Below are 21,136 nucleotides of genomic sequence, written 5' to 3' on the forward strand. Positions count from 1 at the left end.
AAACCCTTACATGGAGTCGGTTAGTATAAAGTCTATGTTATCTATATTTGGTAAAATCATCAACAATTTTGGTTCTTTTTAAAGATTAAGATAATTAAGTGGTTATTGCCGCCTGTGGACATCGGTAATAAACTCCACACATCACAATGCCACTCCTGAGCATAGATTAGTAAAGATACTTCGCCGCCTTGAATTTGAATGAAGCCACAAACGGCTTATTAGTAAGTTCTTTTTTGTATTCTTGACAAATAAAAAAATTTTAGAGAAAATTTACGAATAAATAACTAATACTGCGTAAGTTACGTAATAAATAAATAATTATTTCAAATATTTTAGGGACATTTTAGCACGGAGACGTGGCAAAACTTTTTTACGCAACTATATCAATTCTCAAAACTGGGTACATTTTCTTGTTAGGAGTGAGTAATCTTTACTAATCTATGCTCCTGAGTATTACAATCGCCTCATGTAAGTCTCATCGACACCCTTCCATCGAAACGCAGAACTACTGACGCTATAGGCTTATATACCTACTTCCCCGGTAATACCATATTGGTTATACCACCGTTCTACTTCTGCAGTATAAAAAATGACCAAGTGCAAGTCGAACCCGCACACGAAGGGTTCCGTTCCACCAAATTTTCATTTGTTTTTTTTTTGAGTGTTTATTATTTAAACTGTCTATCTGTTACGGTTCAATGTTTAAGCGTAAAAGCGTGTTAAAAACGTCGAAAAAATAGCGGTTTCTTATATGGCGATCCTCATTTATTTTCAACTTATTTATTTTATTTGTAGTTGTGGCGACCACCTTTACACATACTCTGTAAAAATCTCAAGTGTTTGTCTACTACGGTTCCCGAGGTAGAGCCCTGTGTCAGACAGACAGCGGAGGCTTAGTAACAGGGTTCCGTTTTTACCCTTAGGGTACGGAACCCTAAAAAGCATTCTGTCAACAACCCAAGTTGCCATGACGAATGAGCGTAGCTAAAAGTACTATAGTAAAACGCGATAGCATTGCAATCAACTACGTAGCGTTTTAGTACGATAAGAACGGTGGTCACGTCAAATTTTCTTAGGTAACGATAGAAAAATACGTTTTAAGAACGTCATATTGTTTGTAATCTTGAATCATCGACTCTAATAATATTCCTTTTTGATCTGAATCTACTGGCTTTGAAGTTTTTTTTATAATATAGGAGTAGCAGGCGAGCAGTCCACCTGTTGGTAAGTGGCTACTGCCGCCCATGGACGTCTGTAATCTACCCCAGATAGGATTAGATATTCCTATCTGACGTCGGCCACAGATGCGCCGCTATCCTTGAGAACTAAGCTGAAACGCCTCGGAAACGTATGTCTTCCTTACCACACCCTTCAAACCAGAACACAGCAGTGCTCAACACTGCAGTTCTTGCAGGTAATTGTTGACTATTTTAATTGTTATTAGAATATCTATAATAACATAATAGTTAATTGGAACATTAGGGTTATTTTCTCGGAGGCTGGCCACCGGGGGGTTTTAATGCGGTAAGAAAGAAGAAGAATAGAAGAAGGTAAGCGGAAGAATGTCATCTTTTATCGTACGCCCGTTATTAATAATCAATCTATCCATTGTTTGGCTACTAAAGATCGACATTTGATAATTTCTTCATATTAAAAATTAACAAATTTTGAGGTGGTAGAACCTTTTATGGTTCGACTCTAGCGGCACCACCGCCACACCTATTTCTACTTAATAACAGCAGTGCTGAGCGCTGGTGTGTTCTGGTTTTAATGATTCTATATTGAGCAGAGATTATTTACAATTACATGGACTGCATGCATTCCAACCCTTTTACAGTACTTATAAAGTAAATCGTAAATAAAGGTATAAACCAAATTGTAAATAAAAGAGTTACGTAACGAGGTACCTACCTTGTAAAGATTAATTATTTTATACGGCGGAAAAAATGTTTTATAATCACACAGCGATAACCATTAAACCGCTAAGAAGTCAAGTTTAATAAGTGCATGAAGTCAGAAGTCTACAGGTATAATCATAAGTTTTCCATAGCTCCACTGTGAATTCACTTTGTCATAAGTGCTATGAACATAAATATAAAGGATAATACCAGATATTCACCAACCTGGGCGATATAGACTGGTATGATGACAACTACGCCAAATAGGTCATTTTTTTATAATACACGAGCTTTTGCCCGCGGCTTCGCACGCAATACGAAGAAATATTTTCATCCCCTATTTGATCCCCTTGGGGATAGAATTGATCAAAATCCTTTCTTAGCGGATACCTATGTCATAACCTGCATGCCAAATTTCAGCCCGATCCGTCCAGTGGTTTGGGCTATGCGTTTATAGATCACTATGTCAGTCAGTCACCTTTGAGTTATATATATTTATATAATACATGGAGCATGCAGTCCACCTTATGGTAAGTGGCTACTGCTACCCATGGACATCTGTAATCAACCCTAAATAGAATTAGATATACCTACCTGATGTCGGCCATAGATGCACCGCTACCCCTGAAGAATAAGCTGGAAAGCCTCGGAAAAGTATTCTCCTTTACCACACCCTTCAAACCAGAAGACAGCAGCGCTTAACACCGCTGTTATTAGACAGAAATAGGTGTGGCGGTGATGCCGCCGGAGTCGAACTACAAAGGGTTCTATCATCTTCGATCATAGATCGCTCTGAGGCTAAATTGCTTTTAAAGTTGCTGGAAATTTAAGAGTATATTTAGGTATATTAAAGTATTCTTCGAGCAGTCCGATGCATGCAGGTTAACATAAATATTGCAAATCAGGGTTAATGTAATAATATAATTATGTTGATGCATCTAAATTAGGTAGGTACTTGGCTCTGTCACAAGTATGCGTTACAATTTACTAAAATACTAAGTTTTCCGAGGTATTTTCATAATGTCGAGACCGACAAAGGAAGATAGACGATAGAGGGTGAAAATAACATACCTATAAACAACTAAACAATAAAAATACTTATAACATTTAAACAATAAAAAATGAATATTTTACTTCTATTGTATATACCTACCTACTTTTTAATACTATGTATTTCAATGTACTAAGTATCCAAATTACGAAAAAAAATCTATTTGCAAGTACAGTCACGAGCATAAATATATGACTATGTGCAGATCAGCAAAAATATGTGACCCAATAACGAGTTCAATAATATATGCCTGCACGAACGCAGGAAAAATATCTGACAATTATAGGCCACAAAAATATGTGATGATAACGTTGATCATATAATTGTGACATGTGTTATGACATGTGACGTCAACTAAGGTGCAATAATATCTGACATAATTTATAAATATCTTTGATGTAAATATCAATCAACCTACCAGTCAAAGGGGCCAATGTATTTTTCCGGAGAAAGAATATGAGCAAAAAACACGTTATAAATATTTTTTCATATTTTTTTATTTAAGTAAGAAAAAAACAGGGTTAAAGACAAAGACAGGATAAATATATTTTAACAGGGTGAATTTTCCAAATCCGAATCTATAAGGATTAGCGAAAAATGCTAAAAGGAGTTACGAGGCCGATATTGATAAAAACTAATACTGCATCTTTAGTTTTTAGGGTTCCGTACCCAAAGGGTTAAAAGACAACCGGAAAATAAGTATTATACTTATTTTTATAAAATAGTAAACATCTGGTGGTACGGAAGCCTCCATGTGCGAGTTTGACCCGTACTTGGTGAATTATTTAAAATATCCCTATATACGGGGATCGAACCAGTTCATTTTGAAAAAAAAATACACACCTTATATATTTCTACTATCGGATAGTGTCCCTTATACGGATTAAATTCTGGGATTAAATGACAAATTATAGGAAAAGCTTCTATTTCACCCTGTATACAACAGAAATTATATGTCCTAACGACTTTTACAATATTATATAGATTATACTTTATTAAACTAAAATGGTTACGAATATTCTGCTAAGACAAAAATATAAAAAGAAGTTACCGCAACAGTTAATTGATACATGTAACTTTAATTATTTATATTAGCAATACCAAGTTCTACAATTAGCAATATTATCGGAGAAATAGGTTCCATCTTTATAATGTCGCTTTGATATATTTTTATCGTTAAAACGTGGGTAGTAGATCTTTTTATCCAACGCTGCCGAGTAACGTTTAGGAATTGATTGATAGTGTATTATTAGAAACCTATTCAATTTCTTTTTATTAAAGTATTATTTTAATTAATTATTTTGTATTTTTTTCATGATGTGTTATTTTTATAATAATAAGTTCTTATTTATAAAGTCACTGGCTGATACGATTCTATGATTTTGCATAAAAAAGAAAAAGAACGCGGCTTGACGTTCGAGTTGTATTTTGAGCCGGAATAACAAAAGTGAATAGATTAATATTGTCACATATTTTTGCTTCGTAAGGTGGTCACAATTATTTGATCAACGTTATCATCAGATATTTTTGCTGCCTATTAATGTCAGATATTTTTGCTGCGTTCTTGCAGGTAGATATTACTGAACTCGGTCTTGGGTCAGATATTTTTGCTAATCTGCCCATAGTCATATATTTATGCTCGTGACTGTACGTATGTGATGGTAAGTGGATAATGTTACTAAAAACTCAATTTAATAACCTTGTATAACGTTAAATTTAAATTGCATATAATTTTTAACATATTTTTGTAACAGAAATGATCAACGTCATGCATGAGTTTAAGTAACGCCTGTAAGCCATCAATTCTTATTGTATATTACGTAAACATGTACTATTAGCCAAATAACAAGAATCGTGGTACCGTCACTAAACCAGGAAGGGTTCTACAACCTTGAAATAGTTCCGGTGTATCACACGCTTCTGTGCGAACTTGTAACGTCACAAAAAATATGCGGATTACATTTTTTACGCTTGCCACGTCTCGTTTGCGTAGTTTCGTTTCTACTTTTATATCAAACAAGTCCTACTCACACTGTACTGTACACATGCTCTTCCTGTTTGACAGAATAGGTCACTAACCTAACCTAACACTAATCTATTCGGCTGTGTTTTGTTGTAGATTGTGAACCCTAATCATTGTTTGTCTAGATTACAGTAAATTATGCATGCGCAACAATGATTTGCTAAATTGCCGCTATTTGTAGCTAGATTGCAAGTTACAAGTACTTAATTATGGTTTTAAAATAATTATAAACTTTGTTTCAAAGATTAATAACTGATTTCTGCTGCACTTAATCGTAGCGGAGAGCAATTAGATTACTATGCAGATTTTAATTCCTGAATGCAGAAAAGAGGCAAGCTTAACTCGATATAAATTGCCCATTTCGATATTCCTGACAGATATTTCAATAATCAATTAATTACCTAGTACCTGAGAGATTTATAAAAAATAATAAAATCTCAAAGGTATGTGAAGTCTACCAATACCCACTTGGCCAGCGCGGTGGACTATGCCCTAATCCTTCTCATTATGAGAGGAGACCCGTGCCCAGCAGTGGGACAGTAATGGGTCGATGATGATGATTCAGAGCGGACTAGAAGTTTTACGCGGACAATACAACCTTATGTGAACGTATAAATAAATTCTATTAGCCGATCAATTAGTCGGTTCGTTAATTGCTTTCTCTATAGGTAAATCCACTGTCTTATCCATGATGGTTCCAGTGCGAAAGGAAACTATTTATAAACATGCTCCGAGGCATGCCTTCTTACTTATGCATGGCATTATGTGCACTTAGTGGTCACCTTTCTTACGTCCGAGTGCGCTCAATGATCCTAAATGGTGAGGCGCTTGCAATTTGCAGTGCCACAGAGCTATTAACGCTTCGAGAAACCATAAAACAATTAAGCAAGGAAGGTGGTAGAACTCTGTGTGGTTCGACGGCAACATCACCGCCACATCTATTTCTGCCTCATAACAGTAGTGTTAAACGTTGTTGTAGTCTGGTTTGAAGGATGTGGTAAGGGAGACATACTTATCCGAGTCGTTTCAGCTTAAGTAGGAAGCTAATCTTATCTGGAGTCGATTAGAGATGTCCATGAGCGGCAGTACCCATTTACCATTCAGGTGGACTGTATCTCGACCTTAAAATGGCGACGTGCTTGCATTTTGCATTGCCATAGAGCTATTAATGCATCGATGTGCCATAAAACAATTACGCACTCATTCACTATTATTTTAAAGAAGTGCGGAATCGCTTAACTTAGCGAATATAAGGACACATAACCTTGTCTATATTATCTTTATGGATTATTATATTATATAAAGATACGCTAAACAGCCTTGCCATTGGTGCCTATCAAGGGCAATAATTTTAAAATGTAAAGTAAATTTATATTAGAAATAAGAGGTCGCGCGCAGTTAATCTCTGAAATATCCCGCTGAGGGGCTTCAATGCAGGTTATTTTCAAAGCATAAAATAAATATAATATCCATTCAGCTTACGCATGTCACAGTTCTAATTCCAGACAGGGTATTTTGAGTATGTTTTTAGTATCGTAATTGGTCCAATTTGCCCGTTATTGTGTACAGAAGCACGTTTATCTACCACTAGACATGATCCCCGGTTTTACTTGTCAAATGTACATAATAAATTAATAATTTATAACAATTACTTGCACATAAATTAAATTGATGTATGATTTTAGTAAATGTATCTTTGTAACATTTTTAATTTTATAAGCTTATACTTAATAATAATGTTGGTATCTATAATTAAAAATGATCTGTTAAATATAGCTGATTTCGAAATACTGGGCTGGGTCTAATCGTTTATCATATTTGCGACAGAGTAAAAACTATTAGACCATTCTAAAAATATGTAGCCTTTTATTTAAAATACGCCAAGAAATTGAATAACGGTAATATTTAATTTCTTCAAATATTGCTGACAGATTTTGAAATTGTAGTAAGAAGAATTTATACACTTGGAATAAGTATATAAATATATGGACTTTTACAATTGTTGGAGTAATTTTAGAACTTGAATATACATGTGACATTCATCCTACACGAAATCGGTTATTATTAGATTGGTTGAATTAAGTATCTGCCTACTATATTTTATTTTGATATAATAAGACCGCTAGCAGCCGTTGGTAATTTGTGAAAAAGTTATTTTTAGGGTTCCGTACCCAAAGGGTAAAAACGGAACCCTATTACTTAGACTTTGCTGTCTGTCCGTCTGCCCTGTCACAGGGCCATATCTCCGGAATCGTAATAGATAGATACATGAAATTTTTACAGAGGATGCATAACGGTGGCCGCCATAACAACAAATACTAAAAATAAAATAAAGTTGAATATTAAAGGGAGTCTCCATACAATAAACCGGATTTTTCGTCATTTTTCGATCTAACTGTTAAACCGTACTAGAAAGACGGTTGAAATTTTTACAATCCGTTCACTACTAAATAATTACTGGTATTATAAAAAATACATATAAGAACCATAAAACATATTTTAATACAATTATTTTAATTTCATTATACGTTGTTTACGTATCATTCATCATCACCCCAACGCCATCTATTTTTACGTGACATAAATAGTTATGTCACAAAAAAATAAATGGCGTTGGGGCAAATATTACTTAAGTATTATTGAAAATTTACGTATCATTCATCATCACCCCAACGCCATCTATTGTTGTGTCATATAAAATAAATAAAAATAAGTAAAAAATAATGAACATTTGGTGGCAAGGAGCGAGTCCACGTGCGAGTTCGACTCGTACTTGGCGAATTATTTCTTATGATCCACTTATTTTGTTTCATAATTTCATAAGAAATCGTAAGATTGAACTATTCGTAATATTGAATGAAGACAAGTGGCCGATACCGCTCATGGGTATTTGTAATTAACCTAGATTAGACTACCTAATACTGTCTGAGGTCAGAAGACTTTGAAAAAATCTTCTACAACATTCTTCAAACCATAACACAGTAGTTATCCTTACATTTATAAGACAGAAATAAGTATGACGGTGGTTAGTCGAACCACCAAGGGTCGTGCCACCTTCAATCCATTGATAACAAATTCTTTGACCTACATACATATGTCCATGCCCATACATATAATTTAGGACTCTTAAACCTTTGCGACTTTTATTATAAATAACTTGTAAGAAGCTTAGTAAGAAGACTTAAAAAAGTTCTCTCAAATATATTTTCGAATTTGGCTAAATAAGCTTGGTAACAAATGAAAGATCACGTTTATATAACATTTTATTAGTTTTAAAGATTGACAAGTAGTTCAAAAGATAGGCAACAGACGACTGGTCTTGATATTATCTTGATCAATAAAGGTAATTGAGAGGAACCTGTTGAACCAAGGACGTCTGCCTCTAAGATCTGAAAGGAAATAAATATTTAATCTGTGATTAATTTTGTACCTATATAAGAACAATGAGTTTTCTTTAATTATATTGTAAAATTCGCAGGCGGGTTGGCAACAAAAGAAAAGTAAATGAGAAAATTTAATAACGCTGGAAATTTAAATCAAAGAGTACCGATATTAGCCTATGTTTGAACTAACATATTTAAGGTGATGATAATTAGTGCGTATAGATGTATAATAAAAAAAAAACGAAAAATATTAACAAAATAAAAAAAATCAAAAATTGCGTAATATCCTTCACGAAAGAACACTATAGATAGCGAACTATAGTATGAAGCGCGGCATTTGTTTTAGCAAATATTATTATTATCTAGGTCTAGGTTTTTGGTCTGGTCAGTTTTCATCAATATATTTTTACAATATAGTAGAGGACGGGCATGCAGTCTGCCTGATGGTAAGTGGCTCCTGTTCATAGGCGGACATCTGTAATCAACCCCAGATAGGATTAGATATTCCTAACTGAGGTCGGCCACAGATGCGCCGCTACCTTTGAGGACTAAGCTGGAAAGCCTCGGAAAAGTATGTCTCCCTTACCACACCCTTCAAACCAGAACACAATAGGTGTGGTGGTGGTGCCGACGGAGTCGAACCACAAAGGGTTGACCACCACAAGGGTTGACGAGGGGTAAACCACAACCTTCAATCAATAATGTATTTAACTCAAAATTATACTGTCTAATATTAAAATCACAATTTTGTCTAAAATAATTAATTGGCCAAACATAATGACCGCATGAGTGTAATTATTAAAAAAAATATTTAGGTATAATATTATCAATTAAATGCTTAAACCAAAAAAAAACAGATGGCGCCTAATATTTGTATAGCAAAAATATTTTGTGAATTCGCGTAAAATCTGTCTCAACAAAAAAAGAAACATATGAGACGGTATAACTAAATCATGCAACGTGTATTCTATTTAGGTTATATATTCTAAGATACAATATACTTAATATACAATATACTTAAACATATAACTTTTAAATAACTACTTCCGCGCAATAATTATTTAATTTCATTTCATTTGCATTTTAGGAGGTATTAACTTATGTCATTTATTTAATTACCATACTTTAAACAGTTGCTAAGTAGGTACTGTATTATTATCTGGAAATTGGCAGAACTAGTATGGTTCAACTGGATAGTGACCGCCCCGTGGAAGGGTATATGTGCCCGCTGATTTAAATAACAACCCTTTCTACACTCACAGCCCCACACTAGGATTCCCTGTATCGTGGGTGCCATGGACACACATAGACAAATACACTAACACCCAGACCCAGAAACATAAATCTAAATTAATCATTTAGATACCTGTCTGGCCGGGAATCGAACCCGGGAACCTTTGCGCGTCAGACCGGTATGGTGACCGCTCCGCCACGTGGGTCGTCAGTCGCATTTATATATAAGGCAGGCATCTTAGTCCTCTGGCACTCCAGAGCAGCACATTTGTAATCGGCTTTAAGTAGTACCTCTGTTTTATATACAGTTGGTTATAGATATCCATGGGCGGTAGTGATCACTTACCATCAGATGAACTGCATCCTCAGTGGCTAATCCTATCTTATGAAACGTACTGCTCCCCAGAAAACACTTCCTGTTCTTTGTCCAAAAGTATTAGATTTATCATCATAACCCCATCCCTGGCCTACTAGGCACGTCTTAAAATGAGATAAGTATTTGAGTTCGTCCAAACTATAGCTTAAATCCCTCTTTGATAGATCCTCCTGCCTACCCGTGGGATGATGCAACCTTATCTTCCTATTTTACAAAAACAGTATAGGTATATACCTTATATCTCTTTCAGGGCAGTACTTGATGGTGTGTGCGTGGTCTCCAGTGGCCCCGCACAGCTGGCAGAAGAAGGCCCTGAGGACAGGACACCGTACGCGTCCTTTGTTGTCCTTCAGCGAATGGGTGGAATACCAACTCATTGGTTGGCCGTTCTTCTTGCAAAATCTGCACTCCTGAGGAAATCATTGTAACGTGTTCAATGACGTCACTTCAATTATTACTTGTTTTTATCGAAACTACAAATCCTTGTTTTTATTACTTGCAAAAACAATAATTATTGTTGAGATTTTTTTTGGTAGAAAACCAGTTATTTCTCAAAAGAAGTAGCAGTCCATCTTTACAAATAAATTAAATTGACGTGGCCGTGGTTTATGAAAATAAAAATAATGGTCTTTTAAATCCTATTAGAAATCATAAAACAGGAGTTCTCCAACAAGCGTTGAGGACGGCCACTGGGGGGGTTTAGTGCGGTAAAAATCCCACATAACCCGGCGTCGCTCCCACGTCGTCGGGTACCTTTTGAAGGTATCCCCCTCGAAAAAAAAAAGGAATAATCACATATAGAAATAGAAATCCAGCGGAGAAATTATATCTACCTTTGTACTTAATTATAGAACAAATCTATTTAATTTTACTGTTACTAATTAATTAGTTAAGATACTGATAATATAATTGCAGAAAGTTCCTTTATCATAACCATTACCTTAACTATAAACAAATGTAACAGCTGCAAAACATTATAATATAATATTATTTATTTGAGACGTAGATTAACACGTGCATCCTATTCTATGTATTATTTAGCAATAGCCATAAGATTAGAAATGATTTATTAATACTTGCTAAAACGGTGAAGGAAAACATTGTGAGGAAACCTTTGACATACCCCTTTTACTAATAGGTATATGAATGCGAGGAAACCTATACTTAATCGTGTTTTAAAAAAGGTTTAAAAAGTGTGTGAAGTCTACTACTTCGCACTTGACTGACGTGGTGGACTATGGCCTAAAGTCCTCTGACCACAAGACAATGAAGACCTCTCCTAGATGGTATAGTAACTAGTTGAAAACGATTTAGCATTATGTCACTAACCATAGACATTTTTTAGAATTACGCCATTGTTTAATGAAGTAAATATTGTTTGATAGTATCAAAAGGAATAGGTAAGGAGTCGAATCAGATTAGTAAAACCCTTTGTGATTCGACTTTTATTTCTGCTGTATTCTGGTATGAATGGTGTGATGGGAAGGACACTTATAGGTACGTGGCGTTTCAACTTAGTCTATTAGTATTTGTGGTTTATTGAAAGTAAGACTAAGTAAACGAAGGGGCTTTGCTTTGCTTTGTCTTTTCCACCCCACCGCTCTGGGTTTCTCTCCAATTCTTTCACGATTCAATCAACACGGCTTTGGAACGCTCTTCCTGAGGAGGTAAGAAAAGTGTGCTCCAAATACACTTTTAAAAAGAAAGCTATAGCTCATTTCTTTAAAAAATCTAATATTAAATAAGTAATTGCATTTTATATTTGTTCGTTGCTTATCCTAGTTATCTATTTATTTGCTATATATCTATTTATATGTCCTTTTTTCACTCTCTTTTCTTTATATTCTCATGTTTGACTTTCTTTTTCTATCCTTCTACTCTTTTGTTTTCTTTTTTCTACATATATTTTTTTCTTCTTTTAATTATCTTAAATATTAAATGTATTGTGCGCCGCCTTTATATTTTCTGCACATCCTAAGGTTGACTGGTAGAAAATGCTACTTAGCATTAAGTCATCCTATTGTACCACTTGTTTTTATTGGTCAATAAAGTGTAATAAAAAAAAGGGCGACAGTTGCCTCTTACCATCAGATGAATTACTACTAGCTTGCTACGTCTATTTTGAAGGTAGAACGAGTTCGATTTAAGTTTCGATCCCAGATTGAACCATGCATGAGTTTTTGGTGGACGGTGGATGCCAGCTAACCTACATTTGAGGCGACAGTCACACAGAGGCACAGTCCTCAAGGGTGACAACTGACAACACATCTGCGACCGGCTTCTAGCAGAACCGCTTCATATCGTTAGTTCCAGATATCCATGAGCACAGTGACCGCTTTTTTTTATAATATAGGAGTAGCAGATGACCATGCAGTCCACCTGATGGTAAGTGGCTACTGCCACCCATGGACATCTGTAATCAACCCCAGATAGGATTAGATATTCCTACCTCAGGTCGGCCACAGATGCGCCGCTACCCCTGAGGACTAAGCTGGAACGCTTCGGAAAAGTCTGTCTCTCTACCACACCCTTCAAACCGGAACACAGCAGCTCCTAACACTGCTGTTATGAGGTAGAAATAGGTGTGGCGGTGGTGCCGCCGGAGTCGAACCACAAAGAGTTCTACCACCTTCAATACTTACCATCAAGTGGAGGTCACGATCATTTGCTGCTTTTGTATAAATAATTAAATAATGTATTATTTAATTGTTGCGTTACCATTTGTTTCTGGACAGACACACGTTGTTTGCGCAAAGTGTCGACATATTTCAACAGTAAGTCGAACTGTTCGGACGATAACGACTGAAGAGCTGCTTGTTGCATTGATAGCATCGCTTTGAAGCCATTCGTTTGTGACGAATCTAGAAATAAACGTAATATTTTTTTAATTTTATATTAAAAAGGTTTAAAACAGCTTTTCACCGAACTGCAGAGGGGTTTGCAAGCTATTTATTTATTTTATTGATCTAATTAGAATCGCTATGTATGTATGTATGTACGTCTCATTCTTTGGCACGCCTTTTTATTTTTTTTTTATTTTTCTTCACGAGGGGGAACCGGTTATGTGGGATTCTTACCGCACTAAAAACCCCCCGGTGGCCGTCCTCGGCGCTGCGTAGAGGACTCCGGGATCTCCAGAGGAACGCAACCGGAGTCCTCTTAGCGCGTTGCCCCGTCGGGCTTTTATTAAGTAAAGCTCTTCCACTAGACGAATTTCGACCATAGTTTTAAATTTGTAATTAATTTTAGTGATTAAATATCTCGATAGTGTCGATACATGGTCGATACCAACAAAAGATAAAATGATATCTATTTAAGTGAAACTATACTTAAAGTTGCCAAAACTATCTTACCTAAGTAGTAGAAAATTTTAACGATTAACATTTAGGTAACATGTCCAATCCTAATGTGAAAATTTTCATAATAAGTTCTAGTCTTTAAGATCGTAATTTTATGAAATTAACGTGAAAATTAAAAACAGTTTGATTGGCTAAATCAAAAAATTGCTCATGAATCTGACAACAAAGTATTGTTTACGAAAACCCCGACACGCATTGAAAAGCTTATCTGGCTATAATTAAATTGGGCATGGTTTGACAACTTACAAATAAGAAAATCATCGTCTATTTATATAAGCGTATACAAACGTATTCAATCACGTTTATATATAACTTGAAGAGCCTGCGGCTTCACTCGCGTTATAAAAAAGATAAAATGACATACAATAATTGAAAATCTCTACCTTCATTGGTATGACAATGGCATCGTCGCCGTTCAACGTCCAACTCAGAAACCGTTGTAGGCTCATGCACAACCACGTTGCTAAAGACCATCACATGATCAAATGCATAGCTTACAATTCTATAAAGAACATACAGACAAACATTCGTTTTTATATATAAAGAAGATAAGTTATGTCATTACAATGCCTCTATATTAAGGTTATTTTAAGCCTTTATCCCATGTTAGGGGATAGCCCCACTCGCTATGGGGAGAAACTTACAGGTCTATTCATAAACTATGTACACAAATAGATGATATTACATATTCATGTGAGAGCTAGCAAGATATAGGTGAAAGGATCATATCTATGCATATAAATAAAATTGGAGTGTCTGTTTTTAATATTGATATAACCGCTTTTTTACTACATGCATATGAATGTATATACGGTACATACACTAAAATAATATTTTTCTGTCTGTCTGTTTGTTCTGGTTAATCTCTGAAATGGCTGGACCGATTTTGAAGGGACTTTTATTGGCAGGTAGCTGATGTAATAAGGAGTAACTTAGGCTACTTATATTTTAGAACTAGCTGTACCCCTGTTTCTTTTTAACGCGGGTGAAACCGCGGGGCACAGCTAGTCTTATATTATTATATACCTTTATCGTAAATTGCTTCAACTACTTACAAAATTCCTTAATAAAATAACATTTTATGAAAAGGTGAGTGTAAGGTTAAGTACACACAACGAAAAAGTTTTTGCCTCAGGTTCCCAAGTAGGTAAGCTTCTAAGAATATGTTTTGATCTTAATAAAATCTGTGTCACAATCAATAAGGGTTACAAAATGAACTGTATTTTGGATGGAAAGTTTTCCCAGATTGAGGTTACTTAGACCAGTGTTCCCCAACTTTTTGTGTTCAAGGTACATACAACTAGGAAAACTAAAATTTTTGGAGGTACACCACTAATTTAAGTAATATTAAGTAATCAACATTTATTGAAACCAAAGAATTAGATGAAAGAGACAAAACGCCTCGCTCGTGCGCTCGCGTGATTTGTTTAGGTATTTTACCTACCCTTACTTACTTACTGAAATAATTTTATAAGATAATTTTTCAGCGGCACATCAACTAATGATCACGGTACACCAGTGTGCCGTGGTACACACTTTGCGGAACACTGCTTTAGACTTGTGTTTTCCAATCTCCTCTATGACCTAACTCCTTTAATGTGTGAAAATATTTCACGAGCCCCTCCTCTCCACTGTTTTCAACTTCCTCTCTATTCTTTTCTAAGCTTTGTAATCATGTTATCAATATCAATTCCAATTAAAATATCAATTAAAATGTTTATTTATTTTCATAATAAGGTACCAGTTGAATATATAATAAAGTAGGTACTTATACATAAGTAACAGATTTTTATAAAGACATCTTTTTGAATATGTTCCTTTTTTAAGGAGGTTTTACAGCTTCAGGGGTTGCGACCACACTTTGAAAACCAATGCTTTACAAAATATAAAATAATATATAACTTATAATGTTATTTATGCCAAAAGCATTTTCGGTTAAGCCTTATGAGCAGGGAAAAGAAAGCAGGTAATGCCTAGCGGAGTTTTTGTAATATACACAGAAGTAGCAATCGAGCATGCAGTCTACCAGATAGCAAATGGCTACTGCCGCCCATGGACACCTGTGATCAATCTCAGATACTCCAGATAGGATTAGATACCTGAGGTCGATCATTGATGTGTCGCTACCCCTGAAGACTAAGCTGGAACGCCTCGGAAAATTATGTCTCCCTTAAGGGTGTGGCCTTCAAAGCAGAACACAGCAGTACTTAACACTGCTGTTATTAGGCAGAAATAGGTGTGGCGGTGGTGTCTCAGGAGTCGAACCACAAAGGTTTTATGACCACGGCTCGTTTTATATAAAAACCAAGAATGTATGCATAATTGCATAACTCGGTAGATCAACTACATAGGTACTAGTAAAGCTATTTTAAATACAACACATTGTATTCGAAATAGTTCATACTTACTTGTAGCCAAACACAACTTATAGTTTATTTTACAGGCCGTTAACATTAAACATATTATTTACGTTAAAGCCATGTTCTAGAGTTAATGTTTAATAATAAAACAATGTTTTAGTTTAGAATTTGTGTACAGTATTAACACGGGTCTCTTTATGTTTATAGTGTAGTACTTCCGTTCACTGTTACTCATGTTCTATCCAGTACTTGTTTCAATTAGAACAATCTAGATTCTAGATAATCTAGAATGCAGTCCACCAAAAGGTAAGGTTACTGCCGTCCATGGTCTTCTATAACCAAGTCCACTTAGAACAAAGGTGCGGCCTGAAGCCGACATGCGTTGCTCTTCCAGGCCTCATTATGAGAGTTAGCCGACATAGGCACACACCCTTCCATTATAAGGTGGTAGAACCCTTCGTGGTTCGACTCCGGCGGCAGCACCGCCACAGCTATTTCTGCCTAATAACAGCAGTGTTAGGCGCTGCTGTGTTTCGTTTTGAAGGGTGTGGTAAGGGAGACAGACTTTTCCAAGGCGTTCCAGCTTAGTCCTCACGGGTAGCGGCGCATCTGTAGCCGACCTCAGGTAAGAATATCTATCCTATCTGTTGTTGATTACAGATGTCCATGGGCGGCAGTAGCCACTTACCATCAGGTGGACTGCACGCTCGTCCGCTACTCCTATATTATTAAAAAAAAACCATTACACAGAACTCGTTTACGTTAGTATAGTCCGCGTCAAACTGCTAATCCTCTCTGAATATAGAAAGCAGTCGCGTCGCCGTAGCAAATTGTATGACTACACCAACTGCTGCTCCCAACAACTTTAGAGCGGACTAGCAGATTGGCGCGGATTATATCTAACTAGCTGACCCGGCAAACTTTGTACCGCCTTAAAATCTATTTATCAAATATATTTCATATAAAATATAGCCTATGTTACTCGTGGATAATGTAGCTTTCGAATAGTGAAAGAATTTTTAAAATCGGTCCAGTAGTTTTTGAGCCTATTCATTACAAACAAACAAACAAAGTTTTCCTCTTTATAATATTAGTATATAAAGGCGTTAGGAACTGGGATGTTACCGGGGGGTCGAACTATATTACTTTTACCGTTTAATTTTAAAGGATAAAACGTTTATTTATTGTTACCTGCATGTTGACTCGTGATGTTACTTGTAGATTTGGTTATTTTTGACTTGTCCTGGGGCGGAGCTGGTGCAGGGCCGACGGTAACTTGCGCTTCCAAAACTGCTGGGTCCAGCTTCACAGCAAACAGGGCATCTGGGAATAAAGAAGTGTGTCATCAGCTGAGCAGATGCTTATTTAATCTACTTAAAACGAATGTATTCTAAGCTCTTCAAAAAAGGTGCAAAAAGAGATTTGACGATTCCTCGGGTGTTGCAAATGTCTATAGGCGACGGTGACTACTTTTCATAAGTTTGTATATAAGTTTGTTGCCTCATTATTTAGGTTTACTTTAAAAAGCGAACATAAAGAACAAAATATATAGATATAAATTATGCCAATTGATCTCTTAAGTTAAGTGGAAAGTTTTGGTTATAACAAATTACCTTATAGCAGAAAGGACGTATATATATTTTATATGCATAACTGTATAGGTTAAACTAGGGAATTAGTCAAGCTCATATTCCATGCTCACATGTAATGTAAGTAAAAAACATGAAATTCCTAATGCCTAATATAAACAAATTACAAAAAGAAACAATTAAAATGACGTGAAGAGTCTTCTATGAACACTATACTGCTACCGATTTTTTTATACAATAGCAGTAACAGACGAGCAATCAGTCCACCTGATGGTAAATGGCTACTGCCGCCCGTGGCCATCTGTTATCAACCCTAGATAGGATTACAGTCCTACCTGAGGTCACAGATGCGCCGGTACCTCTGAGGACTAAGCTGGAACGCCTCGGAAAAGTAGATACTTTTATCAGATTGATTGATAAGATCAAGCAAGGCATGTGTTTTTATAATCAAGCCTTGGGTAAGCTCACTGTTCATCAATAATTTATTTTAATAGACAATTGTGTCATATTAATATATATTTTATACTTAAATAAATATAAATTATACTTTAATACTCTTGAAATGTCTTTCTACACTTACCTCGTAACTGTATTCATATTCTGAACAATTTATCTATATGTATGTACATACTTATTTAATCCTCACTCATATTTCGTTGACGCAACTCTTTCTTTAGTTTTTAAGTCACATTGAAATTAACAATAGATATAAGTAAATGATATTAATCAAAGTATGATATTGAAAATATGTGTTTTTATAATAACGACAAGCCACTCACCTCCTTTGGCATAAGTTTGATTCTCCAACAGGAACTCGCATTTTGAATTAAATATCTGAAAATTAACATATTAGGTACAATAGAAAATATAATATACATATTTAAACAATTATCTTAATTACATTCAAAAATGGATTTATTGACCTTCTAGTCGAAAGTACGACAGTTTACATAATCATATTCATTAATTATGTAAGAACGATATTTTTATACAATATACAGGTGTTCAAATAACTGTTTGCTTAATACGTACAAAAGTTTTCATAGTTACGTCTTGAGTTTAATCTCTAGATAAGAACTGAGAAAAGGTACACTAAATTAGAATACACTCCGTACTAATTTGTAGGAAGAAAAGTTTTTATTTAATCCTAAATGAAATGTAGGTATACAATTTGTATCTTTATTTTATTACCCTCAATTTTATAATATTTTATAACATATACATTCCATAAATGAGGAAATGTCTAATTTATTTTTCTTTTGTAAATAATCTTATTTGTTCAAGAATTTGAAATAATACTTTATATTGTAAATTTAAATTATTAACTTCATTGAAATGCAAAGTAATACAGCTTCATAACAGCGCCATCTATTAGACTGCCAGTATAATTACATCTCTAACTGTACACTATTGAAGAATAAACGTATCTTGTACGTACGCTACAAGCGCCCATTCTATAAAGTTACGGATATAGCTAACAGATGGGGTTGTTTACAGCATATTAATTTTATAGAAACTATACTCATTTTTGCATCGTCTAAATAAAGCTAAAGAGGTTAATAATAGTTATTGTAAAATATTTTTCGTGCATTAGGAACTTTAGGGATTTTAAATCAATTTCCAAGTTTATTAACAAATTAGGATTCATGTACATTAATGCTATCTTTAGGACATTTATATTTTTAACGTCTTTCGAAATATGTTTAATTAAATGTATATGTATGTAAATGTATATGTATGTTGTTTACTTCTACCGACAAACAAAATCGAGGTGACAATTTTAATAATTTTTAAATATTTTTGAAGTTAAATTTCTTCTATTTCTCTAAGCAATATTATGTAAAGAGATTCGAAACGTAGGTAATATTAAGATCTTTATAACCATATAATACATTATGTTTAAAAGCATTTTTTAAATTACATGAACATTTTCATTAGATTGCGTAAACCTTTACATACACTTCATATATGTAAAAATAGTCATATAGTTAAAAATAGTCATATGAGCAAATAAATAAAAAATCGTAATGAATATTCTAGCTATTTGCATTTAGTTTTACAGCTCTGGCAACCCTAGACGCTCCTTGTCAAAAGCATTTATAAACCGCATGAACAATATTATTAATAGGTTGCATACACCTCAAATTGAGACACCTTCACATACACTTCATGACGTAGAATTAATAAAATAAAATAATTGCAACGAATATTCTAGCAGAAATATTTCCACAGTCTTACAGTTCTGGCAACCCTATCCGTACTTGACATGCGCATGCGACTGTCGCGGCTCACCCGCCACTCGTTAGTTCGATGTAACCAGGAGCGGTCGTGTTGCTACAGGGCTCATTGTAGTTCGCACGAAAGCCCTAAACAGTGCCTATTCAAATGTAGTCCCTTTGTCGTTCCACGTCACAAGCCACCTTCTGAAATTCGAGAGGAAAATCGATGCAAACGTAAGTGGTTGTTCATTTTTCACGGAATTTCCCTATGCATGATGATGTACATATTGCACAATTTTCCTTTGATGCACTCGATTTTCATGACAAATAACGTTAATTGTATGTTGCGACATATTTTTACTGAACGTATTTACCTCATGTTTACATGCTTATAGTAAGCGTCCTTAATCTAAGTGACTTTCTCTTCACTGAAGCCAAACACTTAACTTCCAAGTTTAAACATGTTTTCTGACTCTACACAAAAGATTTAATGTTAAGTTAATTTACAATACAATTTTCCGTGCCTATGTAGGTTAAGACACAATTCGGAATACAATATATAAATTACATATTCATATTTTTGATTTAATCTCTGTACCCATGAAATGGGGAGTCTAGACGTGCGGTACTTGACCCCAATCTGGCCTGTGAACCGAATAAGTCCGAACAATGTCCCCACATTCTATTAATGAACACGTGGTGGTATATTTAGACTTAGCGAGACGGCTTTAAGTTAAATGTGAATCTGTTAACTAGCCGACACCTTCCCGGAGTAGGGATGGCTCTGAGATCAATTAATTGAAGAATATATCCTTTAGGCTTAAAAAATAATTATTTGATTCGATCTCCAGTAATGGATCAATTCAGTGAATCGTTCTTTCTTCTTAGAAAATGGAAAGTCGATGTTTTCGAAGCTGGTTCAACGTGTTATAGACATTTTGCTGACGGATACGTATTTCAGTGCTTGTTTGGTCCTAATGACCTTCTTTTTTCGCCATCTTCGCCCATTTTTCCAAAGATCGAAGGTCGATTTTTGGAGAATCGATTCTTTGGGCCTCGGTTTTTAATGAATCGAGGCCTTTCGAGACACTTCGATTCGAGTCGATTCAAGAATCGATCTTTTTCGGAAATAATCGCCATCCCTATTCCGGAGCCCAATCAATTTGCACACTCGTCTACTCTTCATAATTATCGTTTAACCAAGTTACTATAAGACCTCTAACAACTCAGTGTATAAATTAAAGTTAAATATTCAGGAAATATATACATACGGCTACTCTACCTTGACTTAACGTTTTCTAATCTGTCTTAATACGTTATAATTAAGAGTATTTTTTTATAATATAAGGGTAGCAGACGAGCATGCAGTCCACCTGATGGTAAGTGGCTACTGCTGCCCATGGACATTAATGAACCCCAGATAGGATTAGATATTCCTACCTGAGGTCGGCCACAGATGACCCCTGAGGACTAAGCTGGAACGCCTCGGAAAAGTCTGTCTCCCTTACCACACCCTTCAAACCGGAACACAGCAGCACCTAAAACTGCTGTTATTAGGTAGAAATAGGTGTGGCGGTGGTGCCGCCGGAGTCGAACCACAAAGGGTTCTACCACCTTCACTAAAACTAATAATAATTGTTAAACT

General features: G+C 35.2%; 2 protein-coding genes and 1 long non-coding RNA gene across 3 annotated transcripts in view; 2 read left to right on the plus strand and 1 right to left on the minus strand.

The window, feature by feature from the left end:
• Positions 1-10,564, plus strand: part of LOC140757172 (uncharacterized) — a 28,086-nt gene extending 17,522 nt beyond the window's left edge. The window contains exon 2 of the long non-coding RNA XR_012103941.1: positions 10,215-10,564. This is a non-coding gene — a long non-coding RNA (uncharacterized LOC140757172). The remainder of the gene's footprint in view (positions 1-10,214) is intronic.
• Positions 8,223-18,448, minus strand: nos-M (nanos-M). Its single transcript, XM_073092706.1, has 6 exons — positions 18,305-18,448; positions 18,052-18,106; positions 16,875-17,006; positions 12,683-12,825; positions 10,199-10,374; positions 8,223-8,361 (listed from the first exon to the last, which is right to left on the minus strand). Exons 1-6 carry the CDS (start codon positions 18,314-18,316, stop codon positions 8,355-8,357), a joined length of 525 nt encoding a protein of 174 aa, XP_072948807.1. The 5' UTR covers positions 18,317-18,448; the 3' UTR covers positions 8,223-8,354.
• A 1,105-nt stretch (positions 18,449-19,553) lies between these two features.
• Positions 19,554-21,136, plus strand: part of lama (phospholipase B domain containing lamina ancestor) — a 37,825-nt gene continuing 36,242 nt past the window's right edge. The window contains exon 1 of the mRNA XM_073093017.1: positions 19,554-19,725. The gene's annotated coding sequence lies outside the window, so the exon portion shown is untranslated. The remainder of the gene's footprint in view (positions 19,726-21,136) is intronic.

The sequence above is a fragment of the Epargyreus clarus genome, unplaced genomic scaffold, assembly GCF_041222505.1.
Source record: "Epargyreus clarus isolate Ecla_fem2 unplaced genomic scaffold, WU_Ecla_fem_2.2 ptg000004l, whole genome shotgun sequence".
Taxonomy (NCBI): Eukaryota; Metazoa; Arthropoda; class Insecta; order Lepidoptera; family Hesperiidae; genus Epargyreus; species Epargyreus clarus.